This window comes from Gasterosteus aculeatus, chromosome 4 (genome assembly GCF_964276395.1).
Source record: "Gasterosteus aculeatus chromosome 4, fGasAcu3.hap1.1, whole genome shotgun sequence".
Lineage (NCBI taxonomy): Eukaryota > Metazoa > Chordata > Actinopteri > Perciformes > Gasterosteidae > Gasterosteus > Gasterosteus aculeatus.
In genome coordinates, this window is record NC_135691.1 from 28455540 (window position 1) to 28476846 (window position 21307).

The window sequence follows — 21307 nt, forward strand, 5'->3', positions numbered from 1 at the left end:
TCCGTTGACCTTGACAGCAGGAGTGAGGGGGGGCCAGTGGGAGGAGAGAGATGAGGGAATGAATACCTGAAGGGAGGAGGCACGCAATCGGCACAGACGTGTAGAAAGAGGCGCGGCGTTTCCCTTGCGGGGGCCGACGTTTCTAAAGCCACGGGGGCCCTGTGTTTGTCTTTTGCGGCGAGGCGCTCTGAGCGGTTTATCCGAGGGGCCGAAGGAGCCCGGAGCCCCGAGCGTTGAAAGAGAAATGGGAGAAATGACTGGCTTAGAGCAATTAACAGCAGTTGTTCAATGTTAGCCCCCCCGCCTCTCTCTCTCTTACTGTCGATGTGTGTTTTTTCTCTCTCTGCTTCTTTTGCTCTCCCCTTGTCACCCCCGCCTCTCTCGCCCGCTTGCTTCAACTCCCACTGTCTCTCCCACTCTGCCAAGATTGTTTGGTGTTTACCCTGCTTGCCGCGGAGGTCGGCGAGTTGACAGTAATGAAAATGCTACATCTTTAGGTCTGCGTTTGGTCTCTAAATAATGATATCATACGGCTGAAATATGCTCCCTTTTTAAGTCATGCCAGCGCACAGCTCAGAGCTGCGGGTTCAAGTGGTCTTTACCTCACGTTAGGGACGTTGTCTTTTTCCTAAACGACTCTGTCACGGTTGCCGTGGCGGCCTGTCTTTTGAAACGTACGAGTTGTGGCCCTGTGAATAACCTCCCGCTGTGTGTGTTAACTATGAATTTGATTTGGGATGTTTTAAAGATCTAAACGTGCGTCTATACACGCCACAATTCTCATACGTGAAATGAAAAAAACAACAACAAAAACAACAACAAAAAGTCCCCTCTTGTCCGGGATCTCTCAGGCACGTGAGGCAGAGCAAGCTGGTGGCAGATGGACTGGCTTTCTGCATCTGCTGTGTGCAGACTGGGGGCTTTGTACTCCTCTCTCCTGGGGAAGACCGAGCCTTTCTTCTTGCCAGTAGATTCCTGTCTGTTGGAGCGACTAGGAAAAACATCTGTGGCATGCGAGGGCGAGAGGGAGAGAGAGAGAGGGAGAGAGATGGGGAAAGGAAAAAGAGAGAGAGAGAGAGAGAGGAGGGAATAATGAAAAAAAGACTAAAGAATTGGCAAACACCATTAGCCCTAAATGTTCCGGCTCATTGCCTGTTTGGCATTGTTTACAGAAGGGGGAACACGTTGATGCACCCCGTTCAGCACGCCGGAGCCCGGCCCAGCTTAATTCGGCTCTGTTCTGCTTTTTTGCCGGCTTCTTTGGCAGACGGCAGGGAGGTGTTTTTTTTTTTTTTGTGGTCCCAGTTAGAGGTACTGAACTAACTCATTAGGAGAGAAGCGTTCAAATAACTGAATCCTCATCTAAGACATCTGTACACAACCGGTGGTCTTTTATCAAGTGGTACACTGAGGGTTTTAAAGGGGGGGGGGGCTCTGAAATGTTTATCAGCCTGTGTGTTTTATTTGGAAAAAAACCAAAGAGTCTTCATCTGTCCTCAGCGTATTGTTTCATTCTTAAAAATGTACTTTGAGTGTAGACAGCGGCTCAGAAATCATGGCTATTCTATTCCGTATGAGGAAAAGAAAGTGAGGGATTATGAGGCATGTGTGACCCCCCCCACCCCCCCCCCCCCCCCAGTCCTGAACCTTTGTGGTTTCCCTCCCCCCTTAGATTCCTCTACAAAACGGCCCTTCTCAACATCCCACCCCCCCCCCCCCCCTTATATACACACACTCTCACATAGTCCCCCCCCCCTTCACCATTTCTTTGCCAACTCTCACCGCCCCTTCCTCTCCGCTCCCAGCAACCTGCCCCCCCACCATCACCCTTCTACCCCGCCAATCGAGCCACTGGTTTTTGTGTACTATTGGTCCTCGGGCGTCAAAACAATCCGGCGGGGCCGCCTGACTCCTTTTAATTAGGCGGCACTGAGACGGCGGCGACGGTCTCTCTGACGAGACCAGGCAGAGGTGCCCCCCCCCCCCCCCCCCTCTCCCCCTCGCGCCACTGTACACACCGCCGCAAATACTCCTCCGGTGATCCGCCTGTGACAGGCAGCGTCAGCCAGTTTCTCTTTACTTTTTCTCTTCCCCCTACACCCCCCTCCCCTCCCCCTTCCACAGCCACCCCTTCCTCCCCCCCCCCCCCCCCACACACACACACTTTTGATGCTCTGATTTCTCCTAGTGGCATTTCCCCCCTCTCTGCATTTTTGATACACACTTACGCTTGCAGGCTTCTGAGAATACTTCTTCAAATGCTTCTTACCGGGGAGAGTGGATTTCTCAGTCGTTGTTCTGAAGGTAGGTCCTTCCGCCTGTGACTCTTGTCACTCTCGCTGTCTGCAGTCCGTTTTGTGTTTGGCCGTGCGCTCGCGGTGGTGTCGTGGCGCTGCTTTGTGGTCGCGTTGTTACTTGGTAACGCACGGATGTGACACGGCTAATTGTTTTTAAGAGCGCTGTGTGCGCGCCGGAGCACCGCGTGGAGGCTACCGGCTGCCGCTCAGCCCCTCGCTAATCCCATTCAGCCTCCTTTACACCCACACACACACACACACGCACACACACACTCTTTGACATGCACACAACCCGAGGTGAATAGGAAAAAGGACTAAGCTGTGCAGGGCTAAAGCCAGACACACATACCTTTTGCGGCGAGCGTACCTCTCGCAGAGCGGCGTCCTCCAGCCCTCCTTCTGCCTCCGTTTCCCCTCTCGTCTCAGCGGAAAAACAGAAAGCCAGTCGGGCAGGCTGTGTGTAAGAGTGTGTGTGTGTGCACTTGCACAGGAGAGAGAGAAAGAGAGAGAGAGAGAGAGAACGAGAGCGAGTGTTCAGAGAAGCAGATGTGCCATTAGAGCGGGAGCGGCGCGAGCTGCCGGGGGAAGCGTGCCGGCGAGGCGCAGGGGGGAGAGCCGGCGAGCATCCTGCGAGGAGTCCCAGCGCTCCCCGTGTGAGGATCCCCTCACTCACTCACACACACTCACACACACACACACACACACACTCTCTCGTTCGCGCACAGGACCCACCCACACGCACACAGGCGACCTACACACGCACAGTTGCTCTTTCACCTTTGCACCCAAATGATTTTGGTCACAATTTTTTTTACCCTCTATGCTAACTGGCAAAAAGTAGCTAATAGAAATAAATCGAATGGTTTGAAGGAAACAGCAGCACAAGTCAAAATCATGTCTCTCATTTCCAATACAAATGTGGAAGGATATGTAGTGTTTTCCAGTAATTGTGAGATATTTCATCAGTGGCAGGCAAAAGAAATGATGGTTTAATTATTTCTAGCGCAGAGAAAGAAACCAACGCGTCTCCGTCGTAAATTTCCATTCTGTACACCGGCCCCCCTCCACTTCCCTTCACACGCACACACACTTCCCTCCGCTGTCCCACTCTTTCCCTTCTCTCCCCCAACTCGAGCCTCTCCTATCGGGGGCCTGCATGTCCGACAGGGGGCCCCGGTCGGTAATTGCCCCGGTGACAACTGGAAATGATAGAATAATTGTCAGGAGAGGCGTCTGGGCTTTCTTTTTTTTTTCTTTTAATGGGGCGAGGGGTGATTTAAGTATGCATGAATGGCACGGTGGTGGCTAGAGGGAGAGTGGAGAGAGTGAGCGGTGTGGGGGGGGGACCAGGGCGGGGGCTGGGTGGCGCCTGGTGTGTGTGGTGGGGGGGGGTCGCGCGGGAGGGGGGGGGATGGCTTGTTTATGATGCCATCCCCCATAAACAGGGCTGAAGTGATGACACAGATAGTGTTGCCTCTCCACGGGGTGACACCGGTAGACTCGCGGCCGTTGCTACCAGACACGCTCGGCATCGGGAGAGGCGAGCACTCTGTTCTCTGATCAAGCTCCCTGGCACTCCTCACCTTCAGGTAAAAAAAAAAAAAAAAAAAAAGTCAGGCTGACTGTCCATGCATCCGTCATCCATCCATCAGTCGTGTGTCATCTGGCGTCGGGGCTCTCGGCTGTGTTTGATGCTTGTGTGTTCTGCCTTCCCCGCTGGTCTCCTCACTGTGTATCCGTGCAGCCTCGGTCTGCGGGCTCCGTTAATCTGCTGCTTAATTAGTGCTGATGAATGGCTCGCTGTACGTGTGTGTGCGTGTGTGTGTGTGTGTGGGGGTGCGCGCCGCTGTGGGCGCGCGTGCATGCGCAAAAGTGAGTGTGTGCGTGCGGCGCTTTGTGTTTGCGTGGCCGCTCGGAGCGTGAACTCACTCACTGTGGTGATTCCTGCTCTCGCGGTTGCCGTGGTGTTTTTTCAGATGTCGCCACTCGCTCGCTAAGCTCATCATTGATCATTAAAATCAAGAGGACGGAGATTTACTATTGCAGTTAAAAAGAATTAAATAGGGCACCGCCACTGTACAACCTTAGAAAAGCTAACAACGTTCAGCCATGAACCGGTCGCGTGTGTGTGTTTTGCTTTCGCTGGGAAGTTTGACTTATTTGTTTTTCTCCCATCTCTCGGTGTGTTAAAAAATATATCTTTAGAGCAGATGTTTAGTTTGAAGAGAGGAGAGGTCACAAGACCGATAATCGGTGGAGCACTAATTATCCTTATCAAGGCGAGTGGGATCATTTGTTTGCTTAAATATTGATGAGGGTGAGCAAGGCATAGTATTGGGCTATTGTGGGCATAGTATTAACATTTCATAGGGCTTTGTGCAGGAATGCGAAAGGGACTCCTCTTCATAATTTAATACCCTAATGCATAATGAGCTATGTGATTAGTTCACATGGAGAATTGGCCAAACTCCATTTTGAAGGCAGATAATTTACATTGTTCTCCAGAGTCTGGCGTGTAATAGGTTCTTTAGCGCAATAAAATTAAATGCTACACATTTCATATTTCAGCTTACAAATCCCCTCGGCAATATTCCGTTTTGAGTCCCTCTTTCTACGTCTGTCTCGTGTTTTTTTCAAAAAAGAAAAAAAAGGAAAAAGTAGAAGGGGCAAAATGAATTTTACAATAGTTTAACTAAAACACATGTTTACCTACATGTTTTATTTAGAATGCACACTGGCCAATTAACACTGTTCATTAGCAGCGCCGCGTTATTTGTTTTGAAAGTTTAACCAATCACTTTGTTATGCTAATTGTGATGTAATTTAATTTGAGTTGCCGTAATGATGATGCCGCTATTATCCACATAAATGATGCAGTTAAGCAGCACGCTCTCATTTGCATGTGCTTGAAGGGAAGAGAGGCTGAAAGGAGCCGGCTCCCGAAATCACTCTGCTTTAATTTTCCAGCTCTGTTCCCTCCTGCCCTATGGGTCTTCCTGGCCTGTCTCTGGCTATTGATGATCAGCACTTTTATCCAACCTTTTTTTTTTTAATGACAAAAGGGGGCCTTTATTTTGTCTCCTAAAAGATTCCAAGAACTACAGTTTAAATAAATTAAATAATGGAAATATGAGACTATTAAAAAATGTAAAAGGATTTTTTTTTTCTTAGTCCATGTATGAAACAGTAATTAAACAATTGATTTGTGTGCTCCCGTGACACACACCTACTACACACCGATGTTTCCCCTGGTTCTGTTTTTGCGTTTGAAAAGGGGCTTCTTGAGTTGAATATTTCCATATCAAAGTGGTGCTTTGTCGGCGAGGGCTTAACGTTTAATCTGTTGATTCCATCATCGTCTTTGGTTTGGACATTAATGCAGATGTGGATTGAATATTCGGGTGTGTGATTTAAAAAATAAAAAACGGAGAGGTCTCTGCATTATTATTTTGTAAAATCGTATTTCTTAACGCTAAAAGGAGCAAGAGTGAGTCCTCCAAGCAGTTTCAAAGTCCCCAACCGGGCACGGGGAAAGTGTGACTAAGCCCGTATCAAAGCCTGCCCATTATCTATTTTTTTTTGTAGGTTACACTGTGGACAGATCTTTTTTTTTTCTTTTTCTCCTGACCAGTCCCCCCCCACCCCCTTTTCCCCCCCTTTCCCCTTGTTATGCGCCTAATTGGTTACATAAATCTTGTCTGGTATGAATGAGAAATGTTGCGGTGTTGTCAACTGCAATCTTCGCCCTTATTTACCAATTCATTAAGATCTATCGATGCAGGACTGCTGAGGGGGAATGACAACATAAATCAGAGCTGCAGACATAATGGCCCTAATCAAGCAGAAATAACTGGAAACGTCACAATGAGCTATGTCTCTGTAGCCGTGGCCGGCCGCCGCTTGCTCCCCGCGCCTGTCCGCTGGATCCGCCGCGCTGAGGAGAGGACCGGAGACTCAGGCCATCCAACTGTGATTAGTCCCTCTGATTTTCCATTTTGTCTTCTCCCCTCGACGAGGCACGAGACCGGTGTAAAGAATTTGTCCATTTTTCGCCTTTTTCTTTTTTTTTTGTTTCATCCAGCTCAAAGCCGCTCAGTCCTGGTCGCCTTAGTTTCAGGTATAAAAGCTCCTTTCTGAGCGGAGCACTTCCACGTGCGAGCTCTATAAATACGTTTTTTCTCGGGAAGCATTCGCCGGCGCACCTCCTCTACTCATGGTAGAGATGATTGGATGAGACAATGAGGCCTCCCCTCTTTATAGGTCAATTAGCCCTGATTAGGTGGGCCGAGTTAATTAATGCAATTGGCAAATATGCAAATGAGAGCCGACTGACGGGCTTTCCGTCACCGTCTCTCTCGCCCAACTGGATTCTCTCCTCCTCTTTTTCTCCTCTGCCGAGGGGTTCGCTGCGCTGCACGGATGTATTTGAGAAGTGCGGATTTACCGCTTTTTCAAGCAAAAGGAAATATTCTGTGAATTATTATATCTCACCCTTTTATTACAGCGTGATTTGTTGTTGATTTTTTAATTTAACATTTTCATGCCGGCCCAGCATACGCTTTTTGATCAATGTCCAACAACTATCTGGTTGTACTCCTGTAAACGAGTTTGTATTACCATGGTGTCATGCCCGCTATTCATGGGTGCCTCTTGCATTTGATTCTAAGAAGACATTGTGCAGACTGTACAATTGAACATGCACTTTACACCCTTTCCTCTGGTTTTCTTTGTCCCTTTTTTTCCCCTTTCTGTACTCTACAAACAGTGACTCTGACACACACTCCCACTCCATTCAGGGACATTCACACACTGTGGCAAATAGTCTGTCTTTTATCTTATTCTGTCTCATCTTCTTATTGTAAATAGAAGAGAATTAAGTTCTGAACGTTCTTGACTGAATGTCTCCTATCACAGAACTATGATTTATTGTCAGCTCAAGTGAGGAATTGAAATATGACTGAGGTTTTCTCAACGTTGCGCTCATTGGACAGGAGATAACCACATTTGATTCTGTTGCTTTAAATAATGTTAATCCCAAAAAGTCCATTATTCATATTCATCTCTTTTCATTTGGCCCCACTCCTGATTTTGTAAATATGATTTCTTCAGCCCCCTTTTCCTCCGAAGCAATCTCCATTCACCGGCGAAACACTTTTGAAATTCCTCTATCTGAGAGCAGAAACCATTACCATACACAGGTTTATAAGAAGAAGTCATTAATGCTCTTTTATGGTGGCCTTTTAGTGCCAAAAAGGAAGCTTTTAATTCTAAGCCACAGCAGCCTGGCTCGCCTTACTTAATCCGTGGGACTGTTTTTTTTTTTTTTTTTGTCGAACGTGGCTCTCCAAGTGGTGTTTTTTTTTCCCCGTCTCTGACTATAAACTGTTTGAAACTGAAGGCTGTAATAAACTGCATGTGGTCTCCCTTTGCCGTGATAACCAGAAACATCACAGTACACAACCAAGAACAAACAAACATATGATCATAATCAACGGTTACTTCAAGGCAGACATCAGTTCTTTATGAAGTTATTTCAAACTTCTTTTCTCTCCATTGTAGATGTACTCCAATATTACGTTCATCATTTTGAAATTCAGTGGTTTTAAGCACCATTTTCTTTTAGTCAGCACATATGTGGCATTTTGATTTATTAAGCAATCTGAAGTATTGGATATGTGAGCCCTTGCCCTTGCCCAGTTACCTCTTTATTTTATATGCATAGTAACTTATGGCAATGATGAATTAATTTCACTCAAGCACGGAATCTGTGATTATTTAAAACGGTGACCATATCTCAACTTGATCAGAGAGCTGTGAGGAGTCAGCAGACTGTGAAATGTAATTTCTATTATTATTATTATTTTTTTTATTATTTTGATCTCATGAACCAAAAGAATTCCAGCCGGCCACCTGAAATGCAAACTGATAATGAACGGACGTCTGGGATCACAGATTCACAGGTCACTCTTTCCCCCTTTTCCTCGCAATCTATTATTTTGCAACTCATGCATATGGAATGAGGGGATGGATCAGTGTTCTAGATAGAGAGACGCAGCGGAGAACATCCTCGCGCTGTAAACGGATAGGCCAGAGACTCTTAACGAAAACCAGCGTCAAAGCCCGCTGTGTGTTCTCAACCTAACGGGTGTGCGGGTAAAAATAAATTCCCTCATGTTCCTCCGACAGTGTTGGAGCACAGCGGACAGCTGTGTATTCCCACGAGATGGATGGCCAGTGTCATAGTGTGTGTTTACTGCACATGATAGAGCGGCAGACAGGCCAGGTAATGAGGCCACATTAAGGGCTTTTAGAGCTCGCAAACAAAGATGGAGGGCTGCTTCTTTTCCCTTTAATAATAGCTTTGTTGTGCGTGTGTGATGTGCGATCGGTGTGTATGTGCGAAAAAAAAAAAGAGAAAGAGATGTGTTTGAGGTAAACGGAAGGCTCAATTCTCCTTACACCGTTGCTGTGTCACTCCTCGGAGGATAGAGGAGGAGAAAAAAAAAAAGCCCGATCCCCGAGCCACATGGGCAGTTTCTTCCGGTTCCGTACCTGATGGAAGAGACAAATTTGTGAAGTGCGAGATTTCGAGGGTAAATATTTGCTCGAGCTGAAAGAGGAGTAGCGAGCAAGGCTGTGGTTGCACACGGAATGAGACAAAAGCTGATGTTGGTCTGGAGCTTTGCCAATAAAAGTGCCTGGCTGTGTCTATCGTTCCTTCATCAGGAATGTCTTCTCATGAGCCTCCACCTCGGAAACTCGCTCACGACGGTTAGATCTAGAGAAGTTCCGACAAGTTACCGCTTCTGTTTCTCGCTAAACCTCACGCCGCCCCCACAACCTAAACACTTACTATCACTATCATCTTCTCCCCCAATGCCATACATCCTCAGAACCCCCCCCCCCCCCCCCAGCACATTACCACGCCAATAACAGCCTTCCTGTCTTTCTCCTACCACGATAATAAGTGGTCTGGGTTCTCCCTCATTGCAAGATTATGGCTTGAGGAAATGGCATCAAATAGTGGGTGTGCTGAAACGCAGGACACCGGCAATTTACGGGACGTCAAACGCACGCGCGCGGGGGGGCAAGCCGGCAGCCGCGCTCACGCAGCCAGCAGAGCCACGGAACCCCCAGCTACAATATCGGCATCCGTGGCTCCTTTCCGACCCAGTTGGTCTGGGACAGGCTGAGCTGAGGTCAGGGCTGGTATCCCTCAGGGAGGGGGCACAGGCCGCGGCGGAAGCCGTGGTAGGCCCACACACACACACACACACAAATGTAGGCACACACGTGCCTGCAGTCACACCCTCAGGTGCCGAGTATTGTCACTATCTGTCTCTCTCTCCAGCATTGTGTGTGTGTGTGTGTGTGACTGTGTGTGACAGTTCCATCACCCCCACAGTCACATCGTCAGCTCGGTCGCCGGCTCATCATTGCTGCTCGGCTGTGTTTCTAATTGACATTCTAATTGGCAGATTTGAATGCCGCCTTTAGATGGCTAATTAATTTATCTCACCGCTGTCATTAAGGTTAAAGCACCATCTGATCTCTGCGAATATACTTTGCATATATCTGCATTATCATTACGTTGGTGTTGGACACATTGTGCCGATTTTTTTTCAGAGGAGGGTGAGAACGTATCAGATTATGGATTATGAGATTAGAATGGGTCTTTTATTCTTTGTGTATTAAATTCAAATGATGTCATTGGCTTTTGTTTTTTTTATTTTTTAACTCAAGCCGTGATGTCTAATTTCTTATTTTTATCCGAATGAAGTTCTAAACGTCAGTCATCACGTGCAAGTGCATTAAAAGCACATTTAATTCCCAATTTTTCTTGGATTTCCATAGCGGTTTGCATTGCATTCAGATGTTATTAAAAATCCTTAATTCCTTATCTCATATATCTTCACGTTTTCTGCACATCCATCGCCGTTCTAGGAAAGAAAGCGCGAGAAAAAAAAAAAGAGATCCAAACTCCATTAGAATGTTCATAAAATTGTAGTAAAGGCAATCAGACAGTCTTTCTCTGAATATTTTAAACATTGTGCATGTAAAATTTATGCCTAATTTGAATACTTATTAGCCGGCTGATCTCGGCTGCAGCCTTGAGTTTCTTATGCTGAGATTCATCACCGGATTGGTTGTCACATTGTGCCAGTCTTCCCCCTGCACCACCACCACCTTCCTCCCTCCCACCCTCCCTCCCACTCCTTTGCTCTCTCTTTCACTCTCATTCTTTTCATCTGTCTCTCTCCGTCACGCCACCCCCCCCCCACCCCCCCCCTTCTGACACCCTCTCTGCTCCTCTCTCTCTCTCTCTCTCTCTCTTTCCATCTCTCCGTCTTCTGTTTCTTCTGCACGTCTCTCCATCCGTAGTGAGCGCTTGTGGTGTTAAACAGCGGCCTGTTTGTTCACAAGCACGCCTCGTCCTGGCCTCTTCCCTATTTACTTGTGTCCCGGGCAGCTGTCGCCCTGCTCTGTGTAACAGCTCAGTCCTGTTTGTTCTCGCTGCCTGGATCCTGTTTATCCTGGCTGTGGACATCCTTTAAGGCCTGTCCTGTATCTGCCCCTCATCAAACACACACACACACACACACACACGGGTAAAGACGTGTACACACTTCTATTAAAACGGTATTTACCGGCCAAGGAATACACATGGTACCCTTGTGGGCTGGGCAAAAATGCGCACACACACACACGCACACACACTCACAGTCAGCTCCACCGTTCGCCCCTCTTTTGTTGCACGGAGGTGGATTGGCACAAAACTTCGCTCAGAAGGTAGTCAAAGTTTATTTTCTTTAAAAAATTGAATTGTCTCAAAAATCACTAATAATAAGAATATTTTTTCAAGATAGATCCATGTTGTTGCATTTTGTTGGGTCTTGGGGTCACTTTTTTATTGGGAGATAGTGTACTGATGTTGGGGCTCCTTTATACCCCACTAAAGGTGCCGAACATTAAATGCAGGAGAAAATGATAAAACATTTATTACTGGAGAGAGGGAAGGTAATATGCATAATTTATGCTGTTTTTAGCACAATCATTAGTGATATTCGTGATAGATTTTTTCCTTTCCTTCCCACTGTTTTTTTTATCCTTCTTTAACCAGTTTTACATATCTATTAAATGCAAAAAAAAATGCATTCAATAAGTTATATTTATTTAAAAATGTGTTGACTTGCATTTTAAATCCCGCACAACAAACATTGACTGCAGCTTGGTTCAATTGTCTTATTTTTTTATATATAAAAAAATAAATGAATATATAAGGCTTCATTCAGGAAGAGCAAATAAAGAAATCGATCCGATGAATGGCGTATGAGCACCCTGCCTCTATGGAAGCCTGTGATTTCATTTAACCACAGCACAGATGACAAACCCATTATAGTGTTCATCATCAGCCCTCCTCCCCGCCGCCAAATTTTAATTTTGCATGATTAGCTTTGCGTCATTAGGCCACTTCATTCAGACGTGACACACTGAAAGTCAGACAGCCTCAAGACGTCAGATATTTTGTGCCCGTGCTCCTGTTTGTCCTGTCTGTGTAGCCTGGCTGTCCTAAAGTGTGAGGGAGACATTAAGAACTGAGCAAATGCTCATTTTTTAATCACATAATGGCACAGGCAAATTTTTACCTTAATTTCGCGCAAATGTAATTTTGTTTTAAATAAAAAGAATATAACTTTTTTTTTTTTAGAACCACATGCAAATTGTATGGATAAAAAATTTGCCACACTACCCCTCCCATTTTAAATAGCACCAGGATGTGCATCTCTTTGTATTGCTTCATTTACACAATGAATGCATAATTGCTCCTCCTGCATCCCCCCCCACCCCTTCTCCTTTCCCCCCTCCTTCTTCTTTAAATGCTTTAATTTGCAGTGGGGGACTGAGGGCTTGATAATGGAAGCGTAAAAAAAAAAAAGAAAAGGAGGGAAAAAAGGGGGGAATTGTGAGTAGAAGAGCCCTAACCGGTGCCTCTTAATCACTTCTAGGTTTTAAATCATGATGATGCAGGAGTCGGCCACAGAGACAATAAGCAACAGTTCAATGAGTCAAAATGGAATGAGCACCCTAAGCAGCAGCCAATTAGAGGCTGGCAGTAGAGATGGGAGATCAAGCGCTGGTGACACGAGCAGCGAAGTAAGCACAGTCGAGCTGCTGCATCTGCAACAACAGCAGGTAAGTTGTGTTTCTCCCCCGTCTCGCCTCTCTGCCGCTCTCTCCCTCTCTCTCTCACTCTGTTCTCCCCTCGCTCTGCTCTCTCTGCTCAAGCAGCGCTGGGGTTTTTCAACATAGACACCAGGCAACAATGAAGTATGTTATGGTGTGTTTTTTTTGTGGTTGTTTTTTAGTACAAGAGGGAAGAAAAAAAACATTGTTTATTTTATCATCTGTTTGTGTTGTTGGTAAATTTTCACGGTTGCTTGTTGTGCTGTCAGCTTGTTTTGCCTGAAGCGTATGCCTGTAAAGGGATTTTTTTTTTTACAGTGACTTATATTTGTTTTTTGCGAAGGCGTACACTGGATTTCTGCTTCTATTTATAGAGATTATGTTGCAGCAACATCAGGCTGTGTTAGACAATGTGTGTGTGTCAGTGAGAAAAAGTGGGAAATAGACAGAGAAAGGGGAAGAACGTGTGCGTCGGAGCATCGTACGGACCCGCTTGGGAAGCGTGTGTGTGTGCGCGCGTGTGTGTTAGTATGTCATGGCAGCGCTGCATCCACCAGAGGGCCTCCTAACTCGGCACTGGTTGGAGGCTCACACACACGTAGAGAAACTAACCACAGTCCCACCGGCGGCAGAGAAACCTTTGACCAGGACCCTTTTGAAAGACCTTTTTTGCATGAGGGTCCCCGCAACTATAAAGTCATTTTGATATTTTGAACCTCGCCGTTAGTATTCCTTCTGTTATGCGCTGACGCTATTCTCTCCTATTGGACATTCGTCGTATCATTTTCTCGTGGCGGCCGGCACAGATGACTGATTCTGTTTAAAAAAACATTAATGTCCATGTTTTATTGTATCGGCTCTGTCAGAGAGAGGGTGAATGAACTGCGGAGCAGTGTAGGAGGTGTGGTTTTGGGGGGCCGGGGGGCCGGCAGGAGTTGTGAAAGTCAGTCGCCAGCCGAGTAAGGGAGTCAAGTGTCTTTTCACGGTGAATGATGGCTTTGACAGTTTGCCAAAAGAGCAGTGGGAGACGGGGTCAGAGGGCGATGCTTCGGGGTGGATGGGGGACGCCGCGGGGTCGTAATGATGCTCGCTGTCCTTTTGGTGCGTGTGTGTGTAAATTTGGAGGCAGCTGAAAGCCTGTGGTCAGTGTGGTCGGGGCCACACAATAGACGACGGCGTGTTTCTGTGTGTCTGCATCTGTATGTGTGCAGAGAGGGGGTGGTGGGGGGGGGGTATTCGGTGTAGCAAACCCAAGCATGTCCCGCAGGCAACCCCCCGACCCGCCACCTCTTCCACCCTCCCCACCCCACCCCCAATTCCAACTCAACACCCACCCTCCAACCCCAGTGGTCCCGCTGGTGGCTACAGCAACATCACAGCACTGTGGCCCCCTCCGAACCCCCCCCATTTATCACCACTCTGCCATTCTTCCTATATACACCCGCCTGATTGGGGTCAATTCGCTCCCTCTTTCAGTCATCACTCTTTTACATTTGAAGGTGTTGGGTAGAGGACTGCTCCCTATCTGGGTTGATACTCTGGGCTGATAGAGAGGCTAAAATGGAAAGAGATAGTGAGCAAGATAACAAGGTAACATCCAGAGGCTGATCCGTGCACGTGCACTAGAAAACGCATACAAGGAAGTAGTTAAAATTACATATTTTAATATTCATTCTGTGCATTTTAAATGCTAAAAAAAAAGAAGTGTAAATCATTTTACGAGATTTGCCTGCATGTACACATTGAGAGATTTAATGTGAGCCAACGTTAGTGAGATTAGTGTTATTGACGTAAGCAGAGAAAAAGTGCTTGTGAAACGGGTTCATGTAAAAGTTAACTCAACAAAGCTGCGCCTTTTTGAAGGAAACAAAATATTAAAAAAACCACAGAGAGAAAATCAACGTAAGCATAAAGTGCCTTGTTAAGTCTCTGAGATGGACGTATGCGGCTAGAAGCTCCTAGAGGTTGGGGTGGTGGGGTTCGGGGGGGGGGGGGGGGGGGGGCAGTTGTGTGACAGTGTGAGCCTTGTAAAGAGGCCAGCCCAACCCAGAGACAGACACATTGAAATGAGCAGGCCGGCTAACAGGTCTCTGGAGGCTTTTTAAAACAGGGGCCCAGTGCTGTTAACTTCACACACACTTCCTGTGGCTCGCTCACACCACATCTCTTTGGATAGAGAGAGAGACGGCAGACCGACGAAACATGCACTTCTTTTTGCATTTTGTTAGCACAGAGCCCAGCTATCTGGCAGTTGTTAGCGTGCCTTCTGGAAGATGGCAGGTGTGTGTCAGTGTCTGTTTTGCAGCACGCATTTGTGTGGTCATACATTCATGCGTTCATCCATCCTCGCACCCTTTTTTTTTTTGTTCACCTGTGTGCAGCTTACAAAATTCCATTTTTTTGAAGGGAGGCTGTTGGGTGTAATTTTCCATCCGTATTTGGAATGACATTGAGTGGTCCAGTGGGTATAGAAGCGCCGGTCTCTCATCACGCTGCTAGGGGGGGATGATTAATAATAAGCACTGATGAATTCTCCACTGTCCCTGTGGGTTCTGCCATTACCTAGCAGCTCCAAAATACCACCTGCAGCTATAATTAGAAAAAGCAGCATCTTAAGGTCTCGTCGCCTCGGAATGGGCCAAAGGCTTATAGGACACAGATCAGGACGGAAGTTACAGGAGCAATTTTTCCATTTTCTAATGTTGATCGTTTACCCTTTTTTATCCTCAAATCAAATAAAGCACTAATGTTTATTCGATTGTAAATCCCGTCCACAATCTTTAATATTGTTTACACGGGTCGTTGTGTTCAACGCGAAAGCCACACACTCTGTTCACACTCACTGTTATCCACGTATCTGAGTGATAACCGTTGCGTCACAATTGAATTTCCAGTGCCTAATTTCTGCCAGGGTTTCATCACCCCATCCCCAAGGTTGTCTAAATAGACCTAATTTGATTTGAGATCACAGATTAGATACCCACTGTATCTGATTGCAATTTGCCAGCTGCAGATATGTATCAGAGCAAATGATGAATGTTGCTCATCCCTAATTACTATGCTAAAATGATCACTATAAAAAATGAAGAGCAAAAAAAAAAAAATGTGCTGAGCTCACATTGCCAGTCAATTTATCACAGCCAATCGTATCTTGTAGGTTTTTTTTGTTTTTTTAAATATTATATGCTGCTATGTATGTAAACGGGAGCTGTGCATTGATTTTGGATCTATACCCTAATGTCCCATAATGAGGCTGTTAGTTGATTACAGCGGTCTGTAGACTTAATCCTGCCAGGGTTATCAGTGGGATTGATGAGCCAATACTCAGGACCACTGCCCCCCCCTTCCGCCCCAAATGAACTCCCTACTGTACCGAGTGTATTGTTATTCAGAGCAAGATGGAGGCTCCAGCTTATCTCGGGTGGCCCGGTCAGGGGTTTTAACCAAAGACCCTTCGGATAGATGTTGGGACCACCTTCTTTCACCACAACCTGCTACTCAGCCAGATCAAAGACTCATTGAACTAAGACATAGTGAGAAAATTACCACCGTACACAATCAAAACCTTTTTGATATTTGTATTCTTCCCTCTTTGCCCATGAAATGTGTTATTGAGAACCGTAGTTTCTCTTTTGCCTAAAAAATGCCCTTTTCAAGAGGTTGTAGCAGAGGCCGGCGTGTTGGTAACCCGGTTAGCTATTTATTTCAGAGTTTTCCTGAGGCAGGTGATGCAGCGAATCGCAAACTATCCACCTCCATTTAAACGACTGCAGAATTTTGACATAAATTACAATAAGTGTGCAGAGGTGCCATCTTACTTCCAGGCTACACCCTTGCCGCTACACGAGAGCTAGGCAGTGGTCCAACTTGAGAGTGACAGCAATTAACCTGCCTTCCTAGCGGTTTAGCTGGAGGAAAAAGAAGGGATGAGAAATGTGACAGCAAGTGATGGGTAATATTTAGGGTTTAGGGGCAAATTAAATTCCCCCCAAAATGAAAGCCATTAGGGAGAAAGTTACCCCACAGACAAAGGACAAAACAAAGGTGTGTGTATGTGTGTGTGTGTGTGTGTGTGTGTGTGTGTGTGTGTGTGGATGTGCGCATGCTTGTTGTTCAGTGTAGGAAAAGGCTTAAGATACTTACACACAATGTCCACCCATCACCTCCCAAAGACAAACCATAAGTATCTTCCTCTTCGCGCCCTTCACCTGCCTCTCAGTCTCTCTCTCTCTCTCTCTCTCTTTCTCTCTCTCTCTCTCTCTCCGTCACATCTTTGAGACGCACTCAAACGCACACGCACACACACACCGCACACGCACCCAAGATGCAAATCTGTGCTTTGCCCTTGAGCATAATTTAAAGGCCTAATCACCCAGACTGTCCCTTTGGATGGAAAGGGGAAGGAGGGAGGGAGGGATGATGGTGTCTCTCATTTGCACCCTTACACAAAGAAGCTCATTAGGTTTATCTTTCAGGCCGGAGATTGCCCCACTCAACTGTGTAAATAAGACACTGGCTTTGGCCTGATGCATCAATCACCTCTCCGGACAGGAGATGGACCCCGGCTGAAATATGAACAATTTCATAAAGGAGCCTTTTGTTAACCGTCGTCATCCGTGTGAAGATAAGGGTTGTTCTGTAAAGGCTGGAGGAGCGTTAGAGCAGCGGCGTGTACTGTATGTCTCTGTAAAATTATTTCCCCCTTTCATCCGAAAGACTGCTCTTCCTCCGGCAATCCTTGCGTCAGACTTATTTACAATGAGAGCCGTCCTTCTTTCTATTTCAAGCCTGCGTGTCGGCAGACCGTCTCTGCAGAGTAGAACATACAGGCCTGTAGTTTCGCCCCTTGCGATGACACCAAAGATAATAGGTTGTGAATGACAGCATGGCTACAATCGGCCCACCCTTCCCCAGACAAAACACAGTATTATTCTATTCTATCTATCTGTATAGACGACCACTTCTTCCTCCACCACTCCCTCCGTCTCCCCTTTACCCCGTCCGTCTCATTCTTCAGCTCCTCGAAACCTTGGGTGTCCGTCTAGGTTTAAGACACATTACATGTGGCCTCCTGGAATTTACAGTGGCGCTCTCCCAGTAACTCCATTTCCCCGCCGGAGTCCCCCGAGAGCGCGGCGAAATGTCAAGCTGCAGGGCTTGAAAGAGCGACGAGGAGAAAGGGACAGACAGACACAGAGAGAGAGAGCAATGGGGGAGTAGAGAGGAGAGGATGAGGGAGATAGACAGAGTGAAATGGGCCGCACATAAATACTTATGGCTATTTTATGCTCTAGCAGATGGGGAGCTGTGGAGTACAAGTCCAGGGGCAGCACAGGTAGAAGAGACACACTACCTGTCGTGTGTGTTTGCCTTTTATGGGGCTAGATCCATGCCACAGAGGTCACTGGGTTTGCAAAGCCCCCCCCTCCCCCCCTCCCCCATATACATTGATATTAGATGTAGATAAACATTTTCATTTACATCTAATGGAAGCCAGTGGACATCATTCAAAGAGGCCTTTGGTTTTGACCTGAAAGGCTTTTTTTTCTCTCTCCCCTTCTTTTCCCCTTCTGCGCAGCGCATTAGCCCGGTGATATATGAACTGGGTCAGGGTTAACCACCTCGGTATAAATAAGAGGCAACCATTCAGAAGCACACACTGTGGCCGATAGTCCTGCAGTCTAAAGCCAACCTCATGCAGGCCAGGATCAATGGCCACTTCACAACTCATTTCCTTTCACGCCTCCCTAACTGCCCGGCTCCAGCTCTGGGAAATAAACGGCGCTGGATCCATAAGTCCACTCGCACAACCGCGTTACAGAGGCACGCACACACACACACTCGTGTGCGAAGACACACCTGCACATGCCCTGAATGGACTGCGCAATTGCTCCGGCTCGATACCCCCCTGCAGTAATTTAGTTGCTAACCGCCTCGGCGGTTGAATGGCGTGTCATCTCTCTCTGGTCCCCCGCGATCGAAAACAGGCATTCCGTCATTGTTTGTTGCCACTCCCCTGTTGTTGGCTTAAACAGAGCCAGTCGTTAATATGGCGGGGTGGAGTGTTACTGTCACCCGCTGCCTGGAAATACACGTGTAAATGGCTGCGTTTTCCTCTAATGTGGAGTTAACAGGAGGATAGGGAAAACATGTGCGGAGGGGGGGGGGCTGCTTTTGCAGATGCACACAAGGTAATGCATTGCTGTCTGCTTTTCCTGTAAATGCCCCCCCCCCCTCTCTCCACCCCACCCCACCCCAAAAAAAGGCAAGTGGCTTATGGTGGTTTGATAGGCCACGACACCAGTATCCATTTAACAGAGCTTAAAAATCCTACATATGCATATGGCGGGGTGTCTTAAGCTGACAAGCAAAAGACAGGATTTGCTAGAAGGCAGCTTTGGAGTGTTGTGAATTTAACAAGCATGTCTAGTATTACAGTTCCTCTCCGCTTTAGCCATGAATAGTAACAAATCAGACTCTGAAACGCATGCCCGATGGTTTGTTGTGTGTACACTCCCCTCCCTTCCCTTCTGGAACTGATAACAAAACGACTTCAAATCTGGTTAAGAAGATGACTAGCGAAATAAAGTGGCAGCATCTCCAACGTCACCTGTGCTCTCTTTCTCTAATGCGCCCGGGAGCTCGACTAACAGATTCCAGGCTTCCATCACGCTTGTTAACACTCTCTGCTGCTCTGATTACCTTCATCCCTGACCCATTTTTGAATATATGAATGGCGCTATCCTCTTCCCCAAGTTGTTTGTAGTTGTAACGCTTAGCAGGCTGCAAAGGGGAGATGCTTTTTACGCATTGCCTCCAAACACTGTATACATATGTAAGCGAGCCAGTCGGGCTCTCAGCCCTCTCCTCTCCACAGCTTTTCATACAAATGCAGTAAATAAGCTGCGGCCGTGGGGAATTGAAGGCTCCAAACAGACGAACTGACTGACATGTCACTTAGCGCGGGCTTTGGCTCTCTTCACTGAAGGCTTTAGAGCTGAGGCTGCCGGGTTTTATTGTGCATCCGCCAAGGTCGGGCCCTGGGTTTTCTGTCATCCGTACAGTTTTTAACTTTGTTACAATGTCAGACATATTATTCTGGATATGTATGTATTTTTTTTAATGTGGGGAAGCAGAGCAAACGCTGAAACGTTTGTCTAATGGAAGCCATTTAGATGATAAGACACCAACGTGAGGTTGATAGTGGAAGTCACGCGAGGAATCCTGGATCCTCTCCAGCCTGCCTGCCATTCCTCATCAACACCTAACCACTGCTTATTTACCCACACTGTGGGACTTAACTCGCACAAATTGATCAGTGATAGCACTGGAAAGCTGCTTGTTCCGCCCCGATAAAAGCGACGCCCATGAGCATATGCAGAACATGCTTTGTGGGCAAGGCGCAGCACTTCAAGCTCGACTAGACACTAAGCTGATATTGGTTTCACGCTTGAGCCCGTGGTGCAAAATCTTCCAATTGAAACCCAGAGATTTGATTGTTTCTGCGTATGCATTTATCAGAAGTTTACATGATAAATATACATTAGCCTGGTGGCTTGGCCATGCGTGGTATTGTTTCAGCGATACAATTTTTCTGTCGTTCCTTTCCACCTGTTTGGACTTCATCATCCAATTCGGTGTGAAACCCGATAGTCATAATTGGCACAAAACTTCAAATGGATTGCGGGAGTTTTGGTCGTCGTTAGACTTTCCCCGGATTTTTGTCGGGAGAGGAAAAGCTCCTTTTTTGGCACAGGTCTGAAATGCGTGAGGTCAGAGTGCCTCTCAAAATTATTAAACATATTTGGTATTTCTTTTCACTTTTAACATATTTTTGTGTTACTAGTTAGTAGTAGAGTCTTTACAATGACATAATGCTGAGAAGTTGAGGTCCCTGCAGTATGTGTAAAACACCCCCATCCCCTCTTGGCATAACCGTGACTTAATTGTGTAATGCAGTCTAAATGATTTATCATTTATTTTTCATAAAAATTTCAACTTTCCTAATAACAACAGTAATTGTTCCGTCCTTGTACGGAGTGCAACGGAGGGAGTGATCATGCTTTTTTGCACATTTATCAAAGCCGATGGGAAAAAAAAAAGAAATGCCGAAAGAAGGCCCCCTTTTCCTAACACAGGCGGACTAAGTGTGCGACGGAGTGATACATTTTCTTGTTAGAAGAAATTACATCCACTAACTTGAGCTACTTCAGCATGAAATTGAAAAAGAAGCATTTCTTGTGAATTTCCATTCTTGATTCAATGAAAGATGTAGATTAGCCCTTTGGAAAAGGGCGGGGGAACCAGAATGAAACTAAAGAAGTATGACTGTGCTCGCGCCTGCTTGTTCTCAGAAGCGTGATATGGGATGCTGTTGGAAAAAGGCTTTGTTTATGGAAGTGAAGCTCACTCAGGCTGGTGGCAGATTACAGAAAAAATGGTTTAACATCTCTCTCTCCCTCCCTCTCTCTTAGGCTCTGTTTGTGTGTACGTGGTCTACATTTACGTATTCACACAAAAACCTGATGCAATTTTTCATTTTTATCACTGGGACTCTCCAAGCCTCTTTGCCCGAGTCACAGTCTGTGCTTGTGATAGCTCCCTTCTCCTCCACACACACACACATGTATGTGCACGCACAAAAAACACATTTCAACAGACCCGTCTCCGTCTAGCAGCCTGTTCCGGTGAGGGTGGTTGTGGTTGTGGGGTGGAACACTGATTGATAGACGGCGGGTGTCGGAGGGGAAGGCAGATAACTATATCTCCTACAGCTCACTTAAAGGTCAAACACACATCCCTGTAATTGGAATATTCACAAGACA

General features: G+C 46.6%; 1 protein-coding gene across 16 annotated transcripts in view; it reads left to right on the plus strand.

Moving 5' to 3' along the window:
* Positions 1–21307, plus strand: part of foxp2 (forkhead box P2) — a 98558-nt gene that overhangs the window by 28633 nt on the left and 48618 nt on the right. For 3 of the 16 annotated variants that reach the window (XM_078101781.1, XM_040173980.2, XM_078101784.1), the window contains exon 4: positions 12305–12491. The exons of 5 other annotated variants lie outside the window; for them this stretch is intronic. In XM_078101781.1, coding sequence (XP_077957907.1) covers positions 12315–12491 — 177 coding nt within the window. In that variant the 5' untranslated portion in view covers positions 12305–12314. Of the gene's footprint in view, positions 1–2236; positions 2305–3740; positions 3887–12304; positions 12492–21307 lie in introns of those variants that run through there. 8 more of the 16 variants (XM_078101783.1, XM_078101786.1, XM_078101789.1 and 5 more) reach the window with 5 other exon arrangements.